The following is a 21326-nucleotide window of genomic DNA, read 5'->3' on the forward strand; positions in this document are numbered from 1 at the left end:
TCTAGACTGGAGACAACATGCTAACCGCTAACCATCTTAAGTAATTAGCATACTCGCTAGGAGGCTAATTTGAAATCTGTGTCTGATATTTGTATTTTTATTCTGTTTGATCATTTTCTCTGGACTATTTCTCCATAAACTAATGTTTATTCATCAAAAACACTTAAAGAGGGGGTATTCTCTGGGGTATTCAACACTGACATATGACATATTTAGATCACCATGTTATTTTTTGTTTTGTTTTGAAAGATATTCGCCAAAAAACAATATATTAACATGTTGAGGGTTTGAATAGGCAAGTTTCATTGTTCACAAAAGCGCGCGTTGCATGCTGGGAATTATTTTGATCGACGCCAAGAAACACTAATTCAACATGACGGACGGAGCGAGAAAGCACGTAAAGGGTATTGATCCCGATTATTTATCCACTCTAACGGCAGACGACCCAAGACCATTTGACCAGAAATTGGTCATGACGACAAATCACCCTTTTCAACCCCGACAAAAGGTGGACCAAACCAAATTTCTGGTCTGAATCGCCAACTACCTGGACAAATATTCACTTAGGCAATATCCAGAATGACTTGGTGGAAACTCCTGGGTCATTCACAGCAGAAAAGATGAAAACCTCCAAGAGTCTCGATGTGTTGTTGAACTTGTTGGAGTCCACGGTTTGTTAGGATCTTCTACATTTGTTTGAAAGCCATTTAATTCACCGTTAGCGGTTCTTTTCACTCGGAATACGAAAAAGACATTTTCCTTCTTCCGTGCTTCTATTTGTGCATCCGATAATGCAGCAGGAATTTACCATTATCGGGGATAAATACATGAGGTTACGAACTGTGTTTGACGCTACCGTGTTTCTTGCCTCTGACCAAAATATTTCCCAGCATGCAACGCGGGCTTTTAATAACAATGACGTCAGCTGAAACTCGCCTATAGGGCCCGGGAGAGATCTCTAGATTATTGAAACATGCACGGATGACATCTAAAACCTCCTCAGGCATGTTTTTTGATTAGGGAACAATAGTAGAAAGTTGTGTAATACCCCCTCTTTAACTGTAAACTGTTATATCGACATTGTTGGGCCGACAAGATTTTCTAGCAAGATGAGAGGAGAAGAAAAGAGAAGGGGGAAGGAGAAGTGGATTTGTAAAACTGCATTCTAATTTCACCAACAATCAGAGATAAAATAGTAAATGTAATAATGGGAAAATCTTTCTTAATAGCTAATTAGTTGTAAAAAGTGGTCATACATAAATAGGAAATAATTATAGCAATTTATACACTCAAACTCACAAGATTTAATTAGCCACGAGCTAGTACGCTAATGACTGCTTAGTTAGCAATTATTATGTGGTCCCCAAAGTGTTCCCAAAAATGTAAACCAAGAGTTTATAAAAGACTAAAGGAAAACGCAACAACCAAACAGAAATCAACTCAATCATAAAAAATGTTAATTATAAAATCATCAAGCCTTTTGAAGAATCCACATGCAGAGGGGGCGGGGCTTGGGTCGAGGGGGCGGGGCTCGTGTCAGGGGGCGGGGCCGTGATATGTTTTTGTGCACTCTGTGATTAGCAGCTAACCTGAAGCCGTGCACACAGACTGCCTCTCCTACAGACTGGATCTCTCCGTGGAAATCAGTGTATCGTAGCGTCGAGCGAAGAGTGAGCCCTTCACACAGGCCAGGCCCTGTCCGCCCGCACACACACGTGGACGCTTCATTAGATCCAGAGTTTAGGCTTTCTGTGTTTGCATGTGAAGTGTACTTAAACCCTGTCCAATTGTATTAAGCTCTTCCTCCCAGCGTTCTTCTTTGGTATTAGTGGATCTGCTGACTGTTGTAATACTTCGATTTGGTTTGTGGGGAAATGATCTGATGAAGAGTCCATCATGCAGTGTTTGTACTGAGCGGACACGGCCCTGTCTCCTACACTGGCGTTTCGCAGGTGTTAGTACAAACAGAAAAAAGGTCAACCAAACAGTAGGAGCTGCTGTGTGATGAGGCAATGTTATGCATCACATTAAGACATTTTCTTGAAAGTTTTGTTGAGGAATGTTTCTGAAAAAGGAATGCAATGCTGTATTCAGACTGGTAACATCGTAAAAAAGCTTTGAAATTAGTAATTAAATAACCCTCTACTATTTATACATTCAGGCACTGAAAAATCACATGTCAATATGTAACTAAAAAAGATAGTCGCTCTCTTTTCCTTGGTAAGAACAAGGAAGCTGAACCCTTGAAGTTGGCAATTGCGTAAATTCCTACCCAGTAGTAATGCCATGTGCAGGCTCCGCCCTCCTAAGTGCATGGACCTGCACACAGACAGTGTGCTGAAGGATGGTGCTGTGTCCTCCAGAGGGCGCTGTGAGCCCACTCACTGCCCTGGCCTGGCCTTAAGGACTCTCCGGTGACAGCCAGCTCTCACAGCACTGACTCAGTCACGTAACTATACAAGGGCTTTTACAAAAAAGCTAACTTGAACAGCCATACAATGGCTAAAACATAAACCATACTCTACTTGATCTGTTTGTCCGTCACATGGAGTGGACTTCTCTTTTAGATGCATTGTGTGTTTCTCAGTTCGTGTGTTTGAGCAGCTCTCGTGCTGAGGGCTCAGTCAGAGGTTGGGGGTTTGATGCCAGAGGATCAGGTTAAGACTCAGGTCTTAGTCCGCGGGGGGTGCACAGAGTGAGGAGGGCTATCCGCTGTCAGAGGAGGTGTGGGGGGCTGTGGATGGAGAGCGCCTCCTGCGGGTGGTGGAAGTCCAGGAGCGGTCGGAGCGTTCGGAGCGCTCTGAGGCCAGTGAGGCCGGTCTGAAGCGGTGCATGAAGCCGTCCAGGAAGTCCTGCTGCTGCTGGGATATGGCTTGTGAGATGAGGCAGGGCAGGGCCTGCAGGCTGCCCGTCACAGAGTCCAGTTTGTCCTCCAGAGTCCCAATGCGTTTGTCCAGCTCCTCACTGCGCTCCTGCAGCTCTGACACCAGATCGTACATCACATTCTGGGTCTGCTCCGCCGCCGCCGCCGCCACCGGAGACAACCAGGAATAAAAAGCAGAGAGAGACACACACAGGGACAGAGAACATAGAGAGAGACAAACAGAGCAGAGAGAGAGAGAAAGGGAAAAGAGAGGCACACAGAGACAGAGAGCATAGAGAGAGAGAGGGTCAGAGAACAGATAGAGAGACAGACAGAGGCAGAGAGAACACAAAGAGATAAAGAGAGACACAAAGAGGAGAGAAACAAATGAGACAAATGAGTTAGATATTTGAAACATTACAGGTGCTATATTGCAAATATATGTGCAAAATGATGCACTTGTGAGCTTCAGTCATGTCAGATGCTGTTACTTCATCAAACACATCCACACACGTGTTTGAGTAACACTTTATTATTAGTCTGTCTCCATCTCCAAAGCTCCAAACGCTCTGTTCCACCTTGTGATGTAAATCACATCATACATCAGAAAATCACACAATACGGGCCCTGTAATGACTAAATATACCTATATGTAGTCCAGCCCGCAGTAACTCAGAGCACATACGCTGAAAATCAAGGTAACAGCTTAAATGCGGCTTGTAAAATAAACTTGATTATTTGAAATGGCTGGCAATAAAGCTCCCACACATCCACTGCTTTGTAATGTGCATTGTCTGAGATGGGGCCATAACTCATGGGGGATCCTGCGGAGGAGGGCGGGAGCTGGAGAGGAGGCCCCGCACAGTTTAGCCAGTCAGCAGAGATTTTATCAGCCATTTAACAGCAACAATCCATTTAGGCCTTAGCAGCTCTTTATGCACCTCAATCACCTAATGAAAAGTGTCTGTGTTATTTAGCAGCACAGTGCATCCCTATAGCACTATGGATCAGCACTTGGACGCAACGCTGACAACGCTAACAATGCTAAAGATGCTAACAGTGCTAACCGCTATTCAGGTGTCATACTGTCCATCACAATGACAACAATGGAGACCACTTTTTCACAATGCTGAAGTGACCCACTTCAGGTTTGAGGAACTTCGGGTTAATGGTTTTCTGTGGCAAAATGTGTGTGTAAATGTGTGTGTAAATGTGGTGTAAATGTGTGTGTAAATGTGTGTAAATGTGTGTGTAAATGTGTGTCGTATTCTCCAGCAGCTTCATAAATCTGCCCCATCACCAAATCTTCAACCAACAAACTCCACAAAGAATAAACATTCTAACATGAACAATTTATCCACAACTATCAAGAGAAGAAAGATGAAGTAATTTATTAATAAGTAACTTGTTAACTCAGACTGATTCTAGAATTCAATTAAAAAATCGATTTCATGGTGTTGATGACACCATAATATTAGTTTTGTTCAGTATGTCACTAATGCTCGTCCTTGTTTCCTTTACGTTTTTTCTTTCTTCTCTTGATAGTTGTGGATAAATTGTTCATGAAGAATGTTTATTCTTTGTGAACCTTGTTGGTTGAAGATTTGGTGATGGGGCAGATTTATGAAGCTGCTGGAGAATACACAAGACATTTTCACACACATTTTGCCATCGGTAAGTCAAAACAGTCGCCCCAGCAGATTTATACAAAACCCAGTTTTTGTCCCAGTAGAGAAAGAAATGTCCCACGTGTCCCTGTTTTTGACAGTAAAGAGAGACATAAACTGTTGTTTGTTTAGGTAAAATACAGAAAAGCTGCTTAAAAAGACCAAAACTTAAAGAAAATGTGACTATACTGACTCACATTGTGTCATGTACTTAAGAATTTTCCATAATACCAACCAACCCAAACCAGGGATGTCCCAGTTTTTTAGGTTGAAAATACTGTCACTATAGCCATAGAAACCCATTAACTGGAAGTTCCACAAACCAATGCAGAGCACTTCTGGCCATTGTGAAAAAGCTCTATTCAGATGTCCTACTGTCCATGACAGTGCACAGGGCAAAGACGCACACAGGGACAAGAGAAGGCAGCTCATCTGAATTCAGAGATAAGAGTAAATGAAGGTAGTATGGGATGGTATTTTTCAATTTAATAGTTAATATTTGACTATGAGTTGGTTTGTTTGCTTGAAAAATGTATGTGATTGGAAAATGTATGAAAAAAGTAATGACAATGCATCAAGACTACTGCTGCTTTCAAATTTGAAATTAAAAATACAAGTTGTCTGGGCTTCAGAACATGTAATACTTTACGTTGGGTCATAGGTGAATCTCCCTGTTTTCAAATGGCCATGATTTCTCGTTGTTATTATAACACATTGTGATGTTTGGGCTTCTGTTTCTAAGTACTTTTCCTAATGGATCAATAAAGTTTATCTAAGTCTAAGTCTGCCTGTATTGCAAAAAATAAAGGAAAAAAACATCAGAGGGAACTGAAAAACACGCTGGATTTCTGCAGGATCAGTTACCGAAGCGCTAACCTTTTTATTTTATTTGTAAAATAAAATAAAGAGCTTCCTTCAAAACAAATCTGATTGGACGATCACGTTTGACTGGGCTGATATTGATCTGTTTGAAGTAAACACAGAGAATCACGTTGGATTTTCAGGCAAAGTTAGAGGAGCACTATGTCATTTTTCTGAATCCACCACCTTCTTGTCTCCACTGGCCAAGTTACATTTCAGATCTGTGAAGAAGCAAGCCCACTCACAGTAAGAATGCAAGTTTTTTAAGGTATTTTGGACCAATAAAAACACAAATAAATGCAATGTTACTCTGTGGAACATTCCAGTTACTGCTTAAACACAATTGGTGGAGATGAGCAAGTGGCAGACCGTAGAGTAGAAGAGACTAATTGTGCACCTTTATTAAATAGGTCAAAGTATTATGTCAAAATCTGATCAAATTAGAGTCATATATAAGGGTCTGCAAACATATTGAAATATAGATATATCGTATTGTTTAATGTGATGATACAGTATCAATATCGTGGGCTGCTGTATCGATATATCACCAAGAGTATTTTCTAATATATTTTACAAAATTATTTTGTTACAGCTACAGTTTTGTTGTTTGTTCAGAGGAAGGAAACTCATTTATGCGACACATTTGACATTTTCACTGTTTTGATGATTAAAATATTTGTGTTTCATATGAACTTTGCACAAGAAGTGGTTTAACAAAGATTTTTAGTATCACAGCCATGATTTAGTCAGTATTTTATTGAACTGTATTAAATTGATTTGAAAAATATCATATTGAATTGAAAGCTCACTGTATCAAGATATGTATCGTGGCCTATGTATCGAAATATGTATCGTATTGTGGTCCATGTATCAAGGTATAGATCGTATCGTAGCATATGTATCGAGGTATAGATTGTATCGTAGCTTATGTATCGAGGTATAGATCGTATTGTGGCCTATGTATCGAAATATGTATCGTGGTCTATGTATCGAGGTATGGATAGTATCGTGGCCTATGTATTGAGATATGTATCATATTGTGGCCCATGTATCGAGGTATGTATCGTATTGTGGCCTATGTATCGAGATATAAATCGTATCGTGGCCTATGTATCAAGATATTTATCGTATCGTGGCCTATGTATCGAGATATGTATTGTAAAGTGGCCTATGTATTGAGATATGTATTGTAAAGTGGCCTATGTATTGAGATATGTATCATATCGTGGCCTATGTATCGAGGTATAGATCGTATCGTGGCCTATGTATCGAAGTATGGATCGTATCGTGGTCCATGTATTGAGATATGTATCGTATTGTGGCCTATGTATAGAGGTATGGATAGTATCGTGGCCTATGTATCAAGATATGTATCGTATCGGCCACTTCTTAAAGCTACCCAGCCCTAGTAATATATTGACTTTTAATGGGTAATTCTACATTTATAAATAAAGTTATCATGAGTTTTGTGTAGACGTGACACTATTTTACTCCGGAGTTTACTCCCCCCCCCCCCCATACACACACACACGCCCACACACACACACGCACACACACACGCACGCGCACACACGCACACACAGGTCCAAATGGCATCACATCAAAGCTCCGTTCACTGGCCTTTGAAACATCCACACGTCCTGTACTGTAGAGGGCACAACAGGACACTAGGGTCATACTCAGCCACTCTACTTTCCACACTGTACCTGAATGCATCATAGTAAAAGAGTAAATAATTAAAGGGCCCATATTATGCAACATGGTAGTTTTCACAGCAACAGCTACCTTTTACTTTTTGTTCAACAGAGACTGGCAACAAGCTCTATTCACGCTTACGTCACAAATCAGGAAGACGTTTGGAAACATGTGATGACAACTTCCAGCGGGCTCTGTTTGCAGTAGTACGTCTGGGTACCTGGGATTAGAAGAGATGAGGCCAAATTCCAGTTGATTCCAAACAGCACATACGTCTGCAGTCTTCATTTTACCTCTGATCACATTTACTTCAGTGGGTTTGGCGAGCCCAGTGACGGGAACTACACCGGAAGTTATAATCACATCTTTCCAAGCGTCATCTTGGTTTGTAACGTAAGTGTGAATAAAGTCTATTCTAGGACTGAAATGATCCAAATGATTCTAGTCAATGTGTATGTCATTTAAAAACACAGAGGAGTACTTTCTGTATTACCATATGACATCACAAGGTGGAAAAGAGTGTTTTCCGTTTGAGAGTACTCAGTACTTGTCCTAAATGTGCACGGTGTGTGTGTTGAACGTGTGAATGAAACAAAAACACAACTCCAGGTCTGTTTGTGATGAGGAAACTACATTGGAACATAGATCCTAAAATAGCTTAATATAGGCCCTTTAAGAAAAACTGAACTGCTTTAACCTTTTACTTAAGTATACTGTAATCAATTACATATATGTCACCAGCTCGTTATGTGTTTAAATGTAATAAGACATAATCATGTCCATTGCATTTCTACTTTTAACCTCATTTTGTCTGCCCTAGTCTACTCTATGGTCATTTATGGGATGCCACTGCACCGTACCAAAAGGTTATCATACTTACTCATACATGATGGTGATTCAGATATAGCATTAACGTCTTCCACATAACCACCTTGTACTTATTTGAATTATTAGCATTAGAAATTCTAGACTATTCTGAATTTATGAAACAACTGGCACAGAGAAGTTTACCTTCGCCAGGTCCACCAAGGTGTTCGCCTGGTCGTTGAGTTTCCGCTGCTCCATCTTCACACTGCGCAGTCTGGTGGGCGGAGACAGGCAAGAAGTGGGCAGGGCAACAAAGGAAAGAGGCGGGGCATGGACAGAATAGACCAATGGGAGTAGAGAGGGAGGAGGAGGAGGAATAATAAACAATGTCAGAAGACAGCCACATACTGTAAATGTAAAAGTGAGTGCAACCTTCATGCAGAACAGAGATATGCTGTTGTCATGTGTCCATATGTATACATATATGAAGAGGACTATATATGTATAAATACAGTCAAGTTCAAAACAAGCTGTTGTGGTTTGGATCAATGCAAAACCAGTCAAGACATGCAAATCACAGAGGCATACTGCAGGCACCAACTCAAATGTTTCAGTTACTTTTTCTCATGGTTTGAACAAGATCTGGTATGTGGCGAGGACACTGCTCCACGTGTGGAGGACTTCACTGGAATACTGGGCTGTGATTCTGCTTTGTTGCTGTTGCAGGAGCATCTGGTTATTTGCATTTGTTGTAACAAGATTAAGGATTATGTTTTTGTCCCTGTAGGTAAATTTGTCCTCTGTATTTGACCCATCCTTCAGTGCGGCAGGGGCATCGCCTCAGGAGCAGGAGACACCACAGTGCAGTGCCCAGGGACCCGTGTCCAGCTCGTGTACTGGGCTCAGTCAGGACTATCTTAGCTGGAAGGTTTTATCTATTCTTTGCCCAGTAGTCAAACTCACAACCATCTTACTGTGAGGAGAGAGTGCTAGTCACTCAGTCACTGTGCTGTGTCCCTCACATCACTGGACTGAAGAGTAAAGAGTGTCATCAGACGGAGAAGGACACAGTTTTGTCGCTGGAAGCTCTGAGTGTGTGTTTGTGTGAGACTCTGTGGTGTCACTTTGTCATGCACATGTTCAGAACATACTCTGGACTTCTTTCATTTTCTGTACCAGCAGGAGGCGCTGTGGGGCCACAGAGCGTCACTTTATGTCCTTGATCTGTGTCAGATTTTGATTGAATCTGGAGCGGCCTCCAGTTGTTTGTAATAGTTGCTCTGCTTCTTACAGTGTGCAGGGACCTGTAGAATCTGTCAGGAACAACTGTAAAACGTCTCCTGACTATGTTCATGCTGCTCCACCAGATCTTGTTCTAACAGTCATTAAGTTTGAGTTTGAGACAGACCAAAGGCAGTGCTTTTCCAGAGAGTGCAATATGCTTCTGTGGAGGAGAACCTCTAGAATGTAACATCAGAGTCAAATCAAAGCATGTCCTGATAAAGTAAAGTAAAGATGGCATGCCCTGGTCCTCAGCAGCGTGCAGTGAGCAGACTGAGCACAATGGAAGGCCTGAGTCTGTGCTCCTGGTCACTCTATGGTCACTAATGTTTACTTTCATTTACCTACAGTCATGGTAGCTAGTGATGCTAATAACAGCTGTTAGCAGATACATGTTTAGTACAGATCATCTGAGTGTGGCACATGGTGCAGTTTGTTGTCTTGTTCTCCTGTCATGTGACGTGTGGTTAACACAGTAGAAGTTCCTTTTGAACCCCTGACCATCTTAGATTTTCGAGCTCTTTTTCCACATCCTCCTCCAGTTCTGCTCTAAAGTATCTGGCACCACAACTACACACTGTGTCATTCTTTAGCTGCTGTAATGAAGTGTACGTGTGCATTCAGAGGGACCATAACACATCAGCTCTCTAGTGATTATGCACAGACCACAGCCTGTAATAGTGACACACGTCTCCATAAACTTCTGATCTGTTCTAGTCTAACCTGTGTCTTATCTGTAATCAGGCGGGAGCGGGGAAGCCTGCTGAACATGGCGGAGTGTGCCACCCAAGCTCGTGTTCTAATGATGAGGAGAGATGACATTCAAGGGCATTTCTTCATGTGCAAATGAGTGTCTGCGTGTGGCTCTGGGAACCCCGTCTCTGTCTGAGCTCTGCTTTGTAGTGCTGCACTGAGGCCCATTATTACACTCATGTGTTACTGTAGAAGAGCTTTTGTGTGATGAGAGAGTGTCTTCTGTTACTGGGCCAACCCTGGCACTCCAATCAAACAAACTATTTACATTTGTCAAAACAGAGATCGTGTGAAACATCATTTGAGCTGCACAAACAAGAATCAGGTCTAAGAAGCTCCTCATTTGGGAATACAGCTTCATGTGAATTAGGAATGCTAAGGATTTTCCAGAAGCAGCCAGTGTTTGTGGGTCAGCTCACCTACACTGTCACTGTCAAATATATGTTTTTAACTTCTGTCTACTCCTTTTGAGCTCCTCAGCTATGCAGTGAAATCACAATGTATTTACTGTAATGTACAGAAACGAAGCTCAAATAAATAAATCAAATCACATTCAGAAGATAAGTCTCTGTTTGGTCTTTGTCCCTGAAGGTTGTTGGAGAGGCACACTGACAACACTGACTCCTTAACTCCTAACATGACCAGGTGAACCACTCTGTCCTGAAAACATTAGATCCATATGTTCAGATAAATCCTGGTGTCTGACACATTTCAGAGTCTGAGTGTTGGAGTATCCTTGGTCTGTGTGATTCCTGGTGCCTTCATTGTGCTGTAAACTCATTTCAAAACAATAAAACAAGAGAAAAGAACATTGGAGCATTCCTTACACTGCAAAAACATATCTACATGAGCTAAAACGACATGCATTAAAAACACCCATATTAAGCAGAGTACTTTTGACTAGTTTTGATGGTTTTGTATGTGTTTATATGTATCACTAGTCAAAACTACTCAAATCAAGATTAATGTTTTGAATGCACTGAATTTGAACTCGTGTAGATAACCTGGTTTTGCAGTGCATCAGTTGATGTCTTCATGACAAACCCATAGTAAGAAGTGCATGGAGCGGCTAATATAGCAGCTATGGTGCTATATTAACATGTGGAGCAAACAGAACATGATGTCAGACCACACAGCTCCAAGCTCATTCTGTGCACGATGCTTTGAAAACAAGAGTCTCTCCAGCAACCTCCCCTTCAGACATGTGCTGCTCGCCCGGCTCAGAGATGGGAGGAGGGAGAGATCGGATGACACACGCAAATGAAAGCTCCCATATTATGCTCTGTTCACACTTGGTATTTCACGTTAAAGAGCCTCTATTACACAACACTGACTCGAGAGATTTAACTCATGTTATATTGTTAATGCCTTAAAACACACCTGGACTTGTGTTTTATTTCATTCACACATGTTAATGTTTAATCTTAGTCTGTCTACATCTCCAAAGCTCCAAATGCTCTGTTCCACCTTGTGATGTCATGAAGTGGTAGTTTTCATGTTAACAGCTACAGTTTACCTTTTATTCAACTGAGATTGTCAATTCTAGACCTGAAATGATCTAAATGATTCAAGTGAAGGTGTATGACAGGGAGGTTCAACCTTTTTTCATCAAGGGCCACATATGTAAACAGAGACAAAGCAGAGGGCCGATCGAGGGCCGCAGACTGATGCTCAATACAGGGAATGGTAACACTTTATAACTACACCTTACTTAGCCTTAATAAAGCATGAACAAAGACTTAATTAATAATGAACAAAGATTTAATTAATAATGAACAAAGATTTAATTAATAATGATTCACGCTTAATAAATGCTTAATAAAGCATAATTTGTCTTCATTTTAGAAAAGCTCTCAAAAAGACAACAGATAACAGCTGCCTGAATGATCATTGCATTGTATTATAAGTAAATCATTCTTTCATAGTTTACTAATGATTAATAAATGCTCAAATGGTTAGTCCATGAGTAATTAAGTATGAAATAATTAAGAGTAACTATTTACAGCACAAGCAAATTAAGTCCAAGTGCGAATTAAGGTAGTAATTAAGTAGTTACTAAGTGTGAATCATTATTAATTAAGTCTTTGTTCATTATTAATTAAGCCTTTGTTCATGCTTTATTAAGGCTAAATAAGGTGTAGTTATTATAAAGTGTTACCCAGTGAATAATGGAACTATGTGCATGTTTAAACACGTTATACTGGTCCATCGTCTTTATTCATGCTAAGATTCTTAAAACCACACACTAAATATTCGATAATGACTTTATTAAGGTAGATTTTCAAAAAACTTGCAGTAAAACGTTAATTTCTATTTGATGCAAGGTCATTTGGGTTAATTCACCTGAAAAAAAATTGTCTTAGGGCTGCATTTTACCCATGGACCATAGTTTGGACATGCCTGGTGTATGGGGTTTAAAAACACAGGGGAGCACTTCCTGTATTACCACATGACATCACAAAATGGAAAAGGTGGAGTAGTTTTCTAGAGAGAAGAACCTAAATAAATGAAAAAAACGAAACAACACAAGTCCAGGTGTTTTTGATGAGGAAATTTTATAACATAGATGAGTAAACAGTGTAATCTGGGCTCTTTAAGGTTCTGTGCTCTGAGGCACTTAAAAGAAAATTGTTCTGAGATGTGTTCGTTGTGATCTCTCCAATAACTGTATGCAATTTAAAACATGGAGGAGCTCGTCCCAGAGAAGGAGCGGACCACATAGACCAGTGGAATAAAACAAGTTCCTAAATTGCATGAATGAAACACAACTCCAGGGCCGTTCTGTGCAACATGGCTTGAAGCTTTAAAAAAATCACTTCAGCATAATATGGGACTTTCAAACCAAAAATCAAATTCCAGCAACACTTTTGGTCATAAAAATCCATGCATTTCAACATGAAGAGAGAGGAGGAGAATGAGAGAGGGACAGGTAGGAGACAGACTTACTTCTGAGCTCTGCGGTGATACAGCAAAACAAAGACAAAACACAATACAGGTTTAACCCACGACATTCACCACAGGAGTCCCACTGGCACCAGGAAAGCGAGGGGAGGGGGAGGGGCCAGGGGCGGGGTCAGGGGGGAGGAGCACGGCTAGGGGGCGGAGCTACGACGCTACAGTATGTGCACGGGGAAGTCGTCACAGATATGCAAGCGCTTACAATATACAGTAGTAGAAGAAGTGGTTGCGTTCACAGAAAGTTTTTCACAATCTCACAAAGTAAAGCAGCACGTAATATTGAGTATTAAAAAAGTAAATATCAGATCATGTATTAATTAGGGATGTAACAATATCCAAAATATCGTGATATCGTCAAAAGTCTCTCAACAATATCGTGTCCATCACAATATGTTGAATTACAAGTTGTTTTGAATCCATGTGTCATTCGTTCATTTGTTTTTCAATGTAAAACCAAAAATAAGAAAATGAAAAAAAAAAACTATTTTCTTCATTATTTGTCTCCAAAACCAAAATGAAAAAATGGATAATGATTAGTTTTTTCAGTTTTCGATTTTGTGTTTAAATGAATAATGGAAAAAATGGATAAAGGCTGTTTCCCGTTTCCGTGACGCAAACTGCGATGTTGGACTTTTGCACCACAAAACTGACTGAATCAGGACTAAAACAGGACTAAAACAAGACTAAACCAGGACTAAACCGTTTTCAGTCCTCGTCTGGTCCCAGTCTCAGTCCTGGTCTCAGTCCTGGTCCTGGTCCCAGACTCAGTCACGGTCTGGTCCCGGTCTGGTCCCGGTCTGGTCCCAGTCTGGTCCCGGTCTGGTCCCCGTCTCAGTCCTGGTCTGGTTCCAGTCTCAGTTCTGGTCTCAATCTCGGTCTGATCTGGTCCCGGTCTCAGTCCTGGTCTCAGTCCTGGTCCTTGTCCCAGACTCGGTCCCGGTCTGGTCCTGGCCTGGTCCTGGTCTCAGTCCCAGTCTCAGTCCTAGTCTCAGTCCGTTCTGGTCCCAGTTTGGTCCCAGTCTCAGTCCTGGTCTCAATCCCGGTCTGGTCCCAGTCTCAGTCCTGATCTCAGTCCTGGTCCTGGTCCCAGACTCATTCGTGGTCTGGTCCCGGTCTAAGTCCTGGTCTCTGTCCCGGTCTAGTTCCAGTCTGGTCCCAGACCTTGTTTAGTCCTGGTGTAGTCCTGGTTCATTCCGGCATCGCAATTTAAGTCAGACAGTTGTTATCAGTTTGTTCCATTCTTCATTTAAACACAAAATCAAAAACTGAAAAAACAAATCATTATCTGTTTTTTTCATTTTGGTTTCGGAAACAAATAATGGAGAAAAGAGTTGTATTTTCATTTTCTTATTTTTTTGGTTTTATTTTGAAAAACGAATGAACCAATAATGCCTGGATTCCTTTGTTTAAATTTATTGTTATGGTTCAGCAGCAGCTAAAAACCAGATGGAACTACAAAGACCATGATCCTTTGCTCTGTGCCAGCGCAAAGTGCACAAATAACTATTATTTAGCACTTTTAAATTGTAGTTCTTTGGATTATAACTGAACCAAAGTCTTGTCAAGGAATTTTAAAAGGAAAAAGTCACATATTCACAGTTTTTTTAGCGTCTATAAAATATCTCAGTAAATATCGTACCGTGAGATGTATATCGTGAAAATATCTTACAGAGAGATCTGGATACATCCCTAGTATTAACACAGGTTAGGATGGAGGTCTAAACTTGAACTGGAACAATGAAAAATAATAATATCTTTTAATCTGAAATGAGCATGTTAATATTTGAGTCAAAATTTGCTCTAAAACATGCCAAGGAAACGGCACAATCGTAGCAATTTTACTATTTAAAGGAACTGTATGTATCCTGCGCTCTTATTGATGTAAAAAATGTATTATAATCAAACCTGGACCTGGGGTGACAGAGCCTGAATCTGCAGATTGAGGTTTTTCACATTCAGGTTGTTCTTATTCTCACTATACGGACAGGGCTCATGTGCAGGGGCGGAGTTAGCAATTTGGGGGCCCTAGGTGAACTTGAGTTTGTGGACCTCACTATAATGCACAATTTTTCAGTTTTGTTTTGTTTTGAATATATTGGCGAGTTTCATTGTTGACAAAAGCGTGCGTTGCATGCTGGGAATTATTTTGGTCGGCGGCAAGAAACACTAATTCAACATGACGGACGGAGCGAGAAAGCACATAAAGGGTATTGATCCCGGTTATTTATCCACTCTAACGGCAGAGGACCCAAGACCATTTGACCAGAAGTTGGTCATAAGCATCGATGGACGACAAATCACCCTTTTCAACCCCGACAAAAGCCTGGACCAAACCAAATTTCTGGTCAGAATCACCAACTACCTGGACAAATATTCACTTTGGTGATATCCACAATGACTTGGTGGAAACTCCTGGGCCATTCACAGCAGAAAAGATGAAAACCTCCAAGAGTCTCGATGTGTTGTTGAACTTGTTGGAGTCCACAGTTTGTTAGGATCTTCTACGTTTGCTCTGCGGATGTTTGAAAGCCGTTTAATTCACCGTTAGCAGTTCTTTTCACTCAAAATACGAAAAAGACATTTTCCTTCTTCCGTGCTTCTATTTGTGCATCCGATAATGCAGCAGGAATTTACCATTATCAGGGATAAATACGCGAGGTTACGCACTGTGTTTGACCACTACCGTGTTTCTTGCCTCCGACCAAAATATTTCCCAGCATGCAATTCCATATTTGTTTACATCTATTGCATACGATTATGATTATTTTTCTTATGATTATTGTTTAAAAGTAAACTACTCTCATTTAATGTCATATTGAGAGAAAATCTAATTGCTCTGAGGCCTCATCCGTTAGTGGCACTGAGGGTAATAGGTTGGGGGCCCTTCCAGTTTTGGGGGCCCTAGGCAGCCGCTTACTTTTGCCTAATGGTAGCACCGCCTCTGCTCATGTGAAAGCTCAGAACCTCCAGAGTTCACTGCACTAACACTGATTCATGACTGGCTGCAGGTGCTGGGGTTTAAATAGTGACCATTCAGATCAGAGAAAGGCATTTTAGAACAGTTAGATTTCAGCACTTAAACTGGCAACCCAAGTGACAGATGCACGTGACGCTCATTCTGTTTCTGATTGGATTATCAGATAGAGACACAAAACACCAGATTCTATTCACACTTACGTCACAAACCAGGAAGACGTTTGGAAACAATGTGATGACAACTTCTGGTGTAGTTCCCGACACTGGACTCACCGACCGACTGTGATCAAACCCACTGAAGTAAATGTGATCAGAGGTCAAATGAAGACTGCAGACGTATGTGCTATTTGGAATCATCTGGAATGTGTCTCTCATCTCTTCTAATCACATGTACCAGTGTGCTCATGTGTCAGTGGAGAAATGATGAAAACTGAGGTATAATTAATTATTAATTAATTAATCATTGCATTTATAAAACACCTTTTAAGATACTCAAAGCACTTTACAGTTCATTATTCATTCACTCAACACTCAGTGGTGTTAAACTACTACTGTAGCCACAGCTGCCCTGGGGCAGACTGATGGAAGCGAGGCCGCCAATCTGCACCATCGGCCCCTCTGACCACCATCACTCACGCACACACACACACCACTTTTCATACTAGGCAATGTGGGTGAAGTGTCTTGCCTAAGGACACAATGGCAGTTTTTGCCACTGGCGCCCCCCTGTGGCTCCTGACTGTCCCACTGGTTTCCCATCCAAGTTCTAACCAGGCCCTGCCGGAAGTTGTCATCACATGTTTCCAAACATCTTCCTGGTTTGGGACATAAGTGTGAATAGAGTCTATTATAACACAAATAAACAAGACACCAACATTTAACAAGAAATCAGCTTGTTATCAGTAAAAGTTATATGTGATTTATGAAATTTTAAATCAAAATCTTACATACAGTTCCTTAATTCTTTTTTTTTTTTTTGTCCTGAGTTTGAAATGATAGGCCCTTTACATTGTTACGACTTCACATGAACGCAACCTGTTGTGCCCAAAACTGTGAACTATAAAGAGTCCTGCTGGGAAACAATGTGAATAGTGGTCAAAGCTGTACACTACTACTACTATCACTACAAAGTATCTGTTATTTATCGACAGTTCACTGAATTCTTTGTGTTTGCTGAGTCTGTCACTTACACTGGTGAAGTCTCCTCGCCCTACAGCAAACACTACACAAGTGGAGGCTGTAATTTTATATTTTTGTTAAAATATCGACTTGTATGACCACTATTCCAATTTTCCCCACAGTACGATCCAGTGCAGTTCACAGAAACAGGCTGATCTTGTTCATTATTGTCCGCTCCTAAACGTCAGGGAGGTAAAACCGACATCAGGACCTTCAGTCAGCCAAAACATTATGACCACACAAGGCTAACTGCTGATTGATACTTTGCAGCTGATGTGATACTTTGTATCCTGGTGGGTGAAGCTAACTGGAAGCACTGCTCTGTCTGAAGCTGAAGCTCTGTTACTCAACATAGACTTTAATCTGAGCTTTATTTTAACACAATCTGATCAGAAAGAATGGATTTAGCTGGAACTACAAAAGGCAAGCTGATTTGTGCCATGTCAAATAAACCAAAATCATAGCCAACAGTTGAAATTAAACTCCTAAACAGAACCATGAATATAGATCACAGGCTCCTGAAAATGTGCTGTTTAAATCCATTAAACATTTTTCTTGAGTTTTTAGATGATCTAAAAAAAATTATCAAGCAGTGTTTTGCTAATGGGTGAGTCCATATGAAATCAACCTCCCTCCCTTATGAGACATCTCAGATTTGGCTGAAAAAATGTCAAAAAATGTCTAAAATGACCAAATGAAAGAATCTCAAATTTTAGCTCAATCTCTTGAATCGTTCCTGAGCTATGGCCCGTTGAAATTTGGGGGCCATGCTCACTTTTTCAGACACCTTAATTTATAAGCATGTTTGAGAGACCAGAACTTCATAAAAATAGAGCTGGGAAGCTGAACATTTGTATTATTGGGCCCGGTCAAGCAGAAGTAAACATCAAGGCCAAAAACTCAAGTTAATGCATCTGATATAAAAATGTATTGAACAGATACATATGTACTCTAGTTTATGAAACTGTTGACCTTTTTTCTGTACCATTTTTGGTTCTAAAGTTCCATATGTTTTAAACAGACCATGTATGAAACATGGAACAAAAATTATTTCCCAAATTTCAAAGACCTGCAAATCATGTAAATAAATGGATGTATTTCATCATATCTTGTGTTATTCCATCTTTGAACTGTTGATGAAGGTACATGATTTTTTAAAAAAAAATGTATTTAAAATTATAAAAAATTGCTTGGAAGGACTGACATATTTTATAGAAATAGTTTCCTTTCATTTTGAAGTAATATTAAAGTATTCAGAAGAAAAAAAGTTGACAAATGATCAAAATCCTGCACCTTCTACTTGTTTGCACAATTTTCCCTCCGTTACTTTTCCCTCCGTTATCATGAACTTTCTTAATAAAAAATCTCATGAGTCAAAAAGTAAGAGGTTTTTCAGGCTAATCTTGTACCATATGGTAGAAAACTATATGAAGCAAATATTCAAACCAGTTTGTTAAGGATATGGAAGTGAGAACCAAGAGTTATCACTGTTTGGATTTATTTCCCAAAAAGTGCTGCATATTTCATTCCCTCTGTTACCGACATGAGTTTTAAAATTTTTTGTCAACAACTTGAAAGAATATCACAGGTTTAACTTGACCCTGTTGGAGTGTAACTCTTTCCTACATTCTGATACTTTACTTATTTCAATAGCCCCTCTAGTTTCTGAATAAGAGACATTTTTTATAGATTTTGGGGGCCCACAGCGCCCCCCTTAATAAAGATACTCAATATTTGACAACAGATTCAGAATCTATCACCAAGAATCTACAATAATACAAATGCTCAGCTTCCCAGATCTATTTTTTATGAAGTTCTGGTCTCTCAAACATGCTTATAAATTAAGGTGTCTGAAAAAGTGAGCATGGCCCCAACATTTCAACGGGCCATAGCTCAGGAACGATTCAAGGGATTGAGCTAAAATTTGAGATTCTTTCATTTGGTCATTTTAAATATTTTTTGAAATGTTTTCAGTCAAATCTGAGATGTCTCATAGGGGAGATTCCTCGAAAATGGCTGATTTCATATGGACTGACCCTCATGTGTGCATTATGTCACCATGGAAACTGCTTAACATTCTTCCATAGACATACGTGCAGCCCCTCTCCAGGATGATGTCACTGCAACGTATCAATAGACTATAAGTGAAATAAATACTAAACAACACATCCTAAACACACCGAGCCGCTCCTCTTGTCATAGTGTAATGGCTGATCAGGGCTAGAATACAGAATATATTGTTAGTCCAAAACACATGTGTCATTTTTAACCCAGTCTAACACACACCATAACCACTAACACACATACAGCTCCACAAAGCCGTACAGAGATAAGAGAGGGACTTACTGGTGGATGGCTTGGAGGAACTTGCGCTGGTGTTTGCGCACCTTGGCGTGATCGATCTTCTTCACCAGCTTGGTGTGTTTATAGATGAGCCATGTTTCCCTGAGTACATTGGCAGCTGTGTTCTTTACCTGAGGGCGAACGACACTTCAGTCTTTTCAGCACCACGGACAGCGCACGCTAAAGCAGCATTTCAGGATTTTCCTCTTTCAACTCACGAGGTAACAGGGCTCAAGGACTTTAGTTGTTTAATCGATTAATCGGTTGATAGTGTCATTGATCCTTTGGAGCTGATGTCATCCACTTTCTCTGGGGGTGTGCAGCTAACTGAAAGCACTGCTCTGTCTAAAGCTCTGTTATTCTTGTTATTAATCTGAGTTTTGTTTTAGCACAATCTGACCGTAAAGAACTGAGTTAAGTGGAATATTTCTATTTTTCTATCTTTCTATCTTTCTACCTATCTCTTTCTCCCTCACCCCCTCAGCCTGAGCAGCCCGGGTGCACTAGAGTAAACAGTATATAAACAGGTATAACCCTCCTGAGAGTTGCTGTGTTGCGCTGTGTGTGGTGGAGCCGTGTGGACTCACTCGTTTGCAGAGTTGAGTGTCCATCATGAAGTTGTGGACATGCTTCTCAGCCTTGGTCAGCTCCAGCTTCCTGGCCACCACAGCCACCACCAGCGCCGTGCAGCCCGCCCCCTTTGGCACCGCACATCACCAAGAAACACATTTAGACAATTAGCATAACATGTCTCCTTTAAAAAAATTAGATTAAAGGAACTCTACCCAAATATTTGACACTAATAAAATTAAATGGGACTTGGTCTAGTACAGATATATTGTAAATGTACAGTCCCTGACAAAAGTCTTGTCGCTTATCCATTTTGTAGAAACAAAAGCTTATAACCTGACTTTAAATAAATCGATCGGTTTTAGAAATGTCTCATATGAAGCTAAAACCCTCCCAAATTATGCTCAATATACTAAAATAAATTTGCTTCACTGAAGAAAGATTGATCATTTAATGAACTCAGAAAGGTCAGATTTTGGCAAGACAAAAGTTTTGTCGCCTACAGAAAATTGAACAAATAATTTACTTCAAATACAAAAATATGTTGCATAACGTCAGTGAATGAAGTAGTGGTGCTGTGAGATCCATATTTAATATCTTGTATGACTCCATGAGCTTGAAGGACGCATCCATGTGGTTCCACAATGATTCATACAATTTGTTGATGAAGTCATCAGGAATAGCAAAGAAAGCGTCTTACATGCCTCCCAGAGTTCATCAAGATTCTTTGGTTTTGTCTTCCATGCTTCCTCTTTCATTCTACCCCAGACCTGCTCAATGATGTTCATGTCTGGTGACTGGGCTGGCCAGTCCTGGAGCACCTTGATCTTCTTCACCTTGAGAAACTTTGATGTAGAGATAGAAGTATGTGATGGAGCACCATCCTGCTGCAAAATTTGACCCTTTTATGGTTGGGAATGTAAGAGGAGCTAATACTTCTTGATATTTTAGGTTATTGATATTTGCCTTCCACCCTGCAAATGTCTCGCACAGCCCCATACTGGATGGAACCCCAGACCAGGATTTTTCCACCACCAAACTTAACTGTTTTCTGGGTGAATCTTGGATCCATGCAGGCTCCAGTAGGTCTCCTGCAATATTTGCGGCGGCTGTGATGTAATTCAACCGAGGATTCATCTGAGAAATCCACCTTCTGCCACTTTTCCAGTGTCCATCCTTTTAACAGGCTGTGGGCCTTGGCAAATGCCACACACAATGGTTTTTTAATTGCCTTTTGTTTAGTGCTGGTTTCTGTGCACTGATTGGACCATGGAGGCCATTTCGAGACAGAATTCTACAAACTGTTGTGGTTGACACAGGGACTTGAGGTGACCAGGTCTGGTGGAGTCTGCTGCAGTGGAAAAGGGGCCTTG

The 21326-nt window shown here is 40.6% G+C and overlaps 1 protein-coding gene across 1 annotated transcript in view; it reads right to left on the reverse strand.

Moving 5' to 3' along the window:
• Window positions 1-2705: 2705 nt before the first annotated feature.
• kcnn1a (potassium intermediate/small conductance calcium-activated channel, subfamily N, member 1a) overlaps window positions 2706-21326 on the reverse strand; it is an 88037-nt gene continuing 69416 nt past the window's right edge. Inside the window, exons 5-8 of the mRNA XM_055152176.1 lie at window positions 19971-20081; window positions 19387-19514; window positions 8098-8167; window positions 2706-3011 (exon numbers count right to left, since the gene is read on the reverse strand). Of these exons, the coding sequence (XP_055008151.1) occupies window positions 2706-3011; window positions 8098-8167; window positions 19387-19514; window positions 19971-20081 (615 nt within the window). The remainder of the gene's footprint in view (window positions 3012-8097; window positions 8168-19386; window positions 19515-19970; window positions 20082-21326) is intronic.

This window comes from Boleophthalmus pectinirostris, unplaced genomic scaffold (genome assembly GCF_026225935.1).
Source record: "Boleophthalmus pectinirostris isolate CB_2022bp ecotype Guang Dong unplaced genomic scaffold, ASM2622593v1 HiC_scaffold_16, whole genome shotgun sequence".
NCBI lineage: Eukaryota > Metazoa > Chordata > Actinopteri > Gobiiformes > Gobiidae > Boleophthalmus > Boleophthalmus pectinirostris.